At 32.6% G+C, this 8,605-nt stretch overlaps 1 protein-coding gene across 1 annotated transcript; it reads right to left on the bottom strand.

The window, feature by feature from the left end:
• Positions 1-2,393: 2,393 nt before the first annotated feature.
• LOC127091709 (BAG family molecular chaperone regulator 1) lies at positions 2,394-4,532 on the bottom strand. Its single transcript, XM_051030394.1, has 4 exons — positions 3,852-4,532; positions 3,514-3,770; positions 3,264-3,410; positions 2,394-2,959 (listed from the first exon to the last, which is right to left on the bottom strand). The coding sequence occupies exons 1-4, from the start codon at positions 4,057-4,059 to the stop codon at positions 2,606-2,608; spliced, it is 966 nt and encodes a 321-aa protein (XP_050886351.1). The 5' UTR covers positions 4,060-4,532; the 3' UTR covers positions 2,394-2,605.
• Positions 4,533-8,605: the final 4,073 nt, after the last annotated feature.

Here is an 8,605-nt window from a genome sequence, read left to right as displayed (position 1 = left end):
ACAATGATCAACCTTTGATACAGATCCACGGGGCGATCACGAACGTTGAACAATGACAACGTCTCTACTCAGTCCACACGAACGGATTCCTTCAATCGCAGTGCTAGCTGTTTGTGAGTGAAGGCTTTGAGTGAGAGAGAGAGAGATACGAAATTCCAACTCTTCAGTTGTGTTGTCTGGAGTGTGTATGCTTCTACCCAAGGGGTTCTATTTATAGAACCACTTGTGTGGGCTTCAAGCCAAAAAGCCCACTTAAGTGCATTTTGACCCATATCTCAGAATATGCCAAAATCACTTAAGTATTTGGTACTTTACCATATTTCGTATTCTTCTTAAGTACACCGTACCTTACGATGTTCCTTAATTATTCTATCTCTCATCAATCCGTCCTTTGTGTGTGACCCTATAGGTTTTCGCGGCGTTGGCAATTATATTAAATCATGCATTTAACATAATAAACAGTGAGCGGTATCTAGCAACACATCACTGCTACCCAAGTCACGAAAATGTCATGTGATCTGACAAAACCTCCTGTGATAATAATTATGTGTATAATTACCCCTTTGCCCTTATGTCTATATTGAACACAAGGTATAGACCATGTCACCCTTGTCCAGTTCAATATTGGGCCCATAGACATTTATCCTGTTAAGCAGGACTGGCAAATTCCATCTAGGACACTCATGTCCCTCAGCATGCTTCGTGGAGTACCTATCAACTGCCTTTATGGTTATCCAGTTACGGACAACGTTGGATCAGCAATAAAGCACTCGACTCTACATCTAGGATCCATAGTGGTTTCAGGTCGAAGAGTGGTATACACTATTATCACCATGAGAATAACTTATGACACTTTGCATAACTTTCTATATAGTATTCTCATAGCGGGTCAATCCAGTATGAATATTACTCTTAATATTCATACCTATGTTTAAGACTTGATAACTCTTTATCCATGATCCATGAGACGTGATCATCAGTCTACAAACATAATAGTCTCCATGCTTTAATGTTATCCCATTTCATAATAAAGCTTGACTACGGACATTTTAAGAATAGTGTCCTTATGTTTAATGTGATCTCATGATTAAGTCATACTTGATACATTAAATGGACTATCTATTCCAGGGACTTTATTAAACAAACATAATAAAGAAAAATGCCTTTTTATTATTAATAAATAATTCGATACAAGTACCAAAAGTATTGGCCTCTAGGGCTTACACCAACATCCTGTGCAGCCACATTCTCTGACTCAACATGTTGTGGACCCTCTTCACATATTGGTAGTCTTGCAGTATATAATAGTTATACTTTGAATTCATTATGGATTGTATATTAATATATTATTTACACTTCATTCTACTTTATTTATATATGTCATTTTTGAACCATCTGAATTTATATATGTCATTTTTTACATGTATGTTAAATCTCATCGCATAACAAGGTTTTTAACGTTTATAAATAATCACTTTCAGCTTCGTAAATCATAAAACAAACATAACTTGCATTGTTCTGATACGGTGCGAATATGTATCTTCGTAAACTCTAAACGAATATGCATCTCCGGAACAATAAACGTATAAAATGTCTTTCAGAGTGAGATGCATGGTGTATGTTTTAAAATATTATGGAGATGCATCTCTAGATCAGTTAACGTTTTAATTTAAGACAATGTGTATTCAGAGATGCATATTCAAAATTTGAGGGATATTTTGAAATTTTCATAAAATATTTTTCCACTCAATAGTGGGATAAGAAATTGTCAAATATCAAAGTGGAGTCCAACCGACAATCTATACTTGCTAGAGCTTCTCCACACAAGTCAGCCTCGGTAGATATGAGAGACTTTCACCCTCATTCCGGATGAAGTAACCTCTGGGTTTTTGACACAAACTTCATCTTATGCAAACTCTGTCGTTAGTAGCTAACATCTGAACTACAACCTACGAGTCAACATGCTATACACAACGGGAACGTTCTAACACTACCCACCACTAGAGCACTACAACTGTGCTCCACAATGAGATAAACCATCCACACTTGTCGCACCATTAGTATTTAGCGCAACTCTAGTTTTCAAGAAAACAAAAACTTTCAAGAAATTGAATTGATTTAATTTGTTTATACATATGACTATTAAATACGGAAGTATGTTACGTTTAATGCTGGATATGAACAGATAAATTCAATAGTTAGATTCAATTTAGTTAGTCAATGAAATTTTTCCACACAAATTAAAATTTTAACCCAAGCATGAACATAAAGAGTTAATGAATGTTTAACATGATGATGATGCCAATATATTGTGATGCATAACATTATTATCATAAACTGAAAAATAGTAGAGCATAATTTGGTAAATGAAATTGGAGGAAAACTATAAAAACTAATTAGAAAAAGAACTAGTTTATGATACTCCAATGATCACTAGAGCAACCCACCGTTTATTGCCGGTAAAGTAAAAGACAGACTAAAGGGGTTGCTAAACAAATCTAAATACATAAAAGAATGTATAATAATTAACAATATAATAACATTCCAAGTGGAAAACAAAGCCCAAAACACATCACACAATTACCAACACGTGGTGTTGCATTATTTAGTTGAAGAATTCCCAATTGAACTTTGGTTGAACTGAATTATTGGTGGATGAGCTGGATGAAGACGTTGAAGTAACAGGAATTAATGGTGGCAGAGAATCAAATGTCTCCCATTTTGTAGTAACAACAACTTCTGAGGTTGAATTCATTGACCCTTTCTGCTGCTTTTCTTCCAATTTAGGTTCTAATTTATTGTTCCCCATTGACATCCCTTCTGGTTGCTCTTCAATTGGTGCCAGTTTGGGACCATTTGAATGCTTTTGCTGAGACTTCTTCATTGGGACATGAACTCCATTGGAATTCTTAACTTTCAACATATCCAAAGTTTCAACATACTTTTGAACTCTTTTTACCTTCAAAAAAAATATTAACAAATTACAAAATTCTTACACTAGAAGAGAGTTAGTTATTAGTTACAAATTAGTTATATTAGAAGAGAGTTAGTTACAAATTGATTACATTAAACAAGATTTAGTTATACTTTTAGCCTAGATAAACCTCATTATATACTAAACTTTCATTTTGTTCCTTACGAAATTTATTAAAGTTTCTCACATTATTTCTATTCTATAGTTTTTGCAGTTTCTATCAAGAATCATAACAAATTTAAGCTATGAAAAAATAAAAGCAATATTTTTGTCACAATAGAACATTTACCTGTATTTTCCTCTGCAACTTAACATCTCCATCAGCAATTACACCATCCAATCTAAGCAATTGATTCATCAATTTCTCAATCAATTTAAGCAAATCAGCCTCTACAACTTTCCCACCTTTATTAATTATTGTTTCAAGAGCAGACACCTAATTAAGAAAAATTTCATATCATAACCGAATTATTCAACCATTAATACCAATTACAATCACCAACCATATTATAAAATTAAATTAAATTAAATGTAGCTACCTGTCCTGCAAGCCTATCTACATCCAAACTAATTTCTGAAATAGATTTTGAAGCTTTTTCCATAGTCACATTCTTTCTCATTTCTAAGTACCTTTTCTCTTTACTAATAGGATCTTCCATTAACACTAACTTTGATTTATCTTTGACTCCTACAACGTCAAGAAACTCCTTTGAAACTCTCTCTTTGTTTTTGTAAAATATCTTCTGGTCTTGGTGGTGTAAACCGGTTGGACCGGTTAGGATTTTCTTCAATTCCCCTGTAACAACACCAAACATAATAAAAAAATTAATACAAACTTTAATTATGTAATAATTAAAAAAAATTAATAATTAAATACCAAATGTTGCTATTGAACTAATGTTGACTTCATGATTGGTTGAACCGTATTTAACCCGAATTCTAACTGTCGGTGGAGGAACCGGGTTTATATCCGAGTCAGCGGTTCGACGCTGAACCAACAACCCTCCAGGTCTCATTTCCCACTCCAAACCTCTTGCTTCGTTTTCCGAACCTCCAATATTCGTCATGTTCTTCATCCTCATCATCTCTCTTTGCGTGAATCCAAAACCAGATAGATCTCTGAAAAACTTTGATTCTGTCACAGAAATCTTAGCCACTCAAAATCCTTCACTGACTTATTCATTACACGAGACCAATCCAGAGAGAAAAAACAAAGAAAAAAACCAAAGCAAAAGGATAAAAATACAACAAAACAAGACAAAAAGCTCTAAATTTCACTTTCAACTTTTTCTTTGTTTTTTCTCCTTTTTTGGAGGGATCAATAACCGGAAAAAGAAAGATCGCCGGACGGGGACCGGAGACGGAAGCGAACAGGTGAAAATGAATGCGAAGTGAAAAAGATAGAGAGAAAAAACAATTCCAATAATGAGGAATTGAGTTTTCTCTCTCTGGCTCTTGAAGTTGTGGAGGAATGAATCGGTGAAGTAAGAAAGGAAAGTACAGAAAAATCAAAAACCAAAATGAATATAAAAACGTGTGGCCAGCTAACTATGCTGGCAGCCTGTGACTTTTATTTTGGTATATAATTATATGTTCATTATTTTTTATATTTTTTGGTCAAAACTTATTATTCATTTATAATAATTAACTATTATTTTTTATAATTCACCAGAACAATTCTCAAAAATAATAATTATCCACTATGTGACATGTACTTAGAATTAATCTAGAATGATAGTAAATAGTGATTATTCTTATTTATTGTTAATATTTTACTATTTTGTCATTAGAGCACTAAACATGGATGAATACATGAATGATTAGATATGTTGTGAAGTGAAAAGTTAATTGAGATATCCAATTATACCTTTTTAAAAAAAGTTGTTTATGAATTATTGTATCAAGGAGTGATTAGATTTTTCAGCTTTCAAGTTTTAAACTACTAAAGAGAATTTATTTAATTATATATATATATATATATATATTATATATATATATATATATATATATATATATATATATATATAATATATATATATATATATATATATATAAGTCTAAATAATGCATAACATATAATGTTTGATTGATTTCATTTCGTGCTTTGAAAAAATTTACAAATTCAAGATTTATAAGTAAATACTAATTCTACATTGCTTGCAAAACTTAGTCTTGTTAAATTATTTATGAAGGTGATGTGAGATTTTTCATCTCATTAAATATATGGTGTTCAACATTCGGTTCGATTCTCCCATTTTATAATATTTTTTGTTTTTTTTTAAATTAATATTTAAAAAATTGGATCGAATCATCTGGTTCAATCGATTGAATCGAGATTCAAAGTTGAATTCAGTTCGACTAATTTTTTTAAATCGTTAGTGAGTCAAAATTGAAATAAAATCAAAAAAATCGGATTGAACCGTTCAAAATCGCTACTGTTCGATTCAAATAAATGCATTAAATTGATTTTTTTAAAACAAAATTTAATATGTCAATATCAAAACTTTAAACATTCTTCAATCCCACAATTTTTTTTTTAAAATTTTATCATACCTTGACAGTTTTTCTTTCAACCACACTTCATCGTCATCACGACATCTCTTTCAAATATTGTCATACTGTTGAGTTCAATTTTGATTTTCATTAAATATTGAATTGTATTATTTATTTTTGTCTTATTTAATTTAAATATTCTTAATTGTTTGAATTTTATTTTAATTATTATGTTCTATTATTTTAATTTTGATTTGAATTAGTTTAACTTATTTAATTTGTTCAAATTATTTTTAACTGAAGATTGAAATTAAATATATAACTGGTGTGCTATTATATGTCTTATTAATATTGTTGTATTAAGTTTGTAATAGATTTTTGAAATATTTATTTTATTAAGTTGTGAATATATGATTGTGTGTAACATATCTATAAAATTTAATTTCATATTATTAGTTTATTTAATAAATAATTCGATCGTATGTTTAACCGATTTAACCAATTGAACCTCAAACCGAATCTTTCATCGGTTCGATCTCCGATCAGATTTTTAAAACATTGTTTTAGACATGATAAATATAAACATTGAGTACGAGTAATTTGTTCAATTTTTTTTAAAGGTAAGCCCAAAGACCAAAGGCCAAGAGTATATTAAAAAAGAAGGAACATACACAAAAATAGTATTAGAAGTTATAATTTGATGTTTTGATTGAGAGCTAGCATTCAACCAAGTCAAAGTAGGTAGTCGAAGTTGTTGTAGTCAGTTGTATTCGTCAGAGTTGAATACAACATATAGTAGTGTCGAAATATAATTTGTAATTTAGTATTTTATATTTTGTACATTTTGGGCTTTAGTCGGTTTGTATAGTTTGGGCATGGGCTTTAGTTGCCTATATAAAGTATCTTGTATGATATAAACCAAGAACTTTACTCAATCATAATTTACATAATTCAGTTTACTCTCTTTTCTCTCTTCTTCTCTATTTTTCATCTTTCTTGAAAACTTTTGTTCCAACAAATTGGTATCAAGGAATCCGGTTGTGATTCAGAGAGAATCTGTAATGGCAAGCGGAACAACAACATCAACATGATTTCCAGCGAATCTACCGGTTTTCAAAGGGGAGAACTATGAATGATGGATTGCGCAGATGAAGGCCATCTTCAGATTTCAAGATGTGTCTGAAATCGTGAACGATTGAGTAACAGTATTGGAAGCGAATGCATATGATGCACAGCAAGCTGCACACAAGGAACGAAGAAAGAAATATGAAAATGGTTTGTTCTTGATTCATCGGTGTGTGGGTTCTAATGTGTTTGAGAAGATTATCAAAGAAGAAACGGCAAAATGAGTGTGGGATAAGTTGAAAAGCTTGTACGGTGGAGATGAAAAACTGAAAAGAATGAAGTTGCATATGTTGAGAAAGAAATTCAAGATGACTCAGATGAAGGAAGATGAATCAGTCTCGGAATATCTTTCATGTGTGGTGTTGCTAATGAACCAGATGAAGTTGTATGGTGAATCAATCAACGATTTGCAGAAGATTGAAAAGTTTTGAGATCTCTAACTGCAAAGATTGATTACGATATAATACCAATTGAAGAGACTAAGAACCTAGCTGAGATGAAATTAGAAGAACTTCAAGCTTCATTAGAGGCTCATGATATGAGGTTGAAGTTGAGGAACTCAGAAAGGGAGAAGGTGGTTGAACAGGAACTGCAAGCAAGATTCATCAAGAAATTTGGGTAAGAAAAGGGTAAGAGTCTTGCTAATGATGAGAAATCAAGCAAGAACTCAAAGAATCACTCTGATTCGATCAAGAAAGGCATGGGAAACAAGTATTCTGGGAAGAAAGTTGACATGAAGGAGGTGTAGTGTTACAACTGCCAAGGATTTGGTCACTATGCTTGAGACTGTCGAAGAAAGAATGAAGCACAAGCAAAAGATAGTGATGAAATACAGTATGCACACGCTGAAGATAGTGATTATGATGATGTGCTACTCATGACCAACACTTAATCGAACACTAAGAAAATCAACATGTGGTACATGGATTTAGGATGCAGTAACACACGTCTGGCAATAAAACATGGTTCACCAAGCTAGATGAATCATTCAAGAAAGTGATAAAGTTTGCAGATGGCAGGCACATCACATCAGGTGGAAAAGGAGATATTTATGTTGTCATGAAGGATGGTCGAAAAGCTAGAATCACTGATGTGTAGTATGTACCATCGATGACAAGTAACTTGATAAGTGTAAGCCAATTACTTGCAAAATGGTACAACATGAAGATAGAAAAGAATCATATGAAGGGTATCATAGTGATGGCTGGTTGATTCTGAAAGAACCCTTTGGCAGTCAACGGGACCTTCAAAATAGAGATCAACCCAATATATCACAAGTGTCTTGCTACGACCATGGAAGAAGATAAGAACTAGATATGGTATCATAGGTATGGACATCGAAACTTCAGAAGTTTAGGTATGTTCAACCAGAAGAAGATGGTGTATGGCTTACCTCAGGTGAAGGAACCAAGTCAGGTGTGTGAGGAATGTTGCAAAGCAAAGCAGGCTAGGAAAGCATTCAAGCATGACTTGCCAATGAGGTCGAAGGATAAGCTAGAGTTAGTTCACTCTGACGTGTGTTGACCATTTGAAGTGATTCGAATGAAGGTAACTACTACTTTCTAACCTTCATAGATGAATACACTAGATATATGTGGATTTATCTTATTGAAAGGAAGAGTCGGGTACTCACACAGTTCAAGAAGTTCAAATTGCATGTCAAAAAGCAAAGTGGATGCAAGTTGAAGAAATTGAGAACTGATGGTGGTGGTGAATACACTTCTTGAGAATTTGCTAGATTTTAAAATGAGGGAGGTATAGAGCATGAGGTCGTTGCACCCTATACACCTTAGCATAATGGCATAGCTGAGAGGAAGAATCGAAGTATACTGAACATGACTAGGAGCATGTTGAAAGCTAAAGATGTGCCAAAATGATTTTGGGCTGAAGTAGCTTCGACAACAATATACATTCTAAATAGATATACAACTAAGAAGATGGTCAAGAAAATTCCTTATGAGGCTTGGACAGATGAGAAGCTGAATATTAGTCATCTTAGAGTTTTTGGGTCAA

This window comes from Lathyrus oleraceus, chromosome 6 (genome assembly GCF_024323335.1).
Source record: "Lathyrus oleraceus cultivar Zhongwan6 chromosome 6, CAAS_Psat_ZW6_1.0, whole genome shotgun sequence".
NCBI classification, from domain to species: domain Eukaryota; kingdom Viridiplantae; phylum Streptophyta; class Magnoliopsida; order Fabales; family Fabaceae; genus Lathyrus; species Lathyrus oleraceus.
Note: the sequence above shows the minus strand (reverse complement) of the source record. Positions and strands in the feature narration are given on the sequence as shown.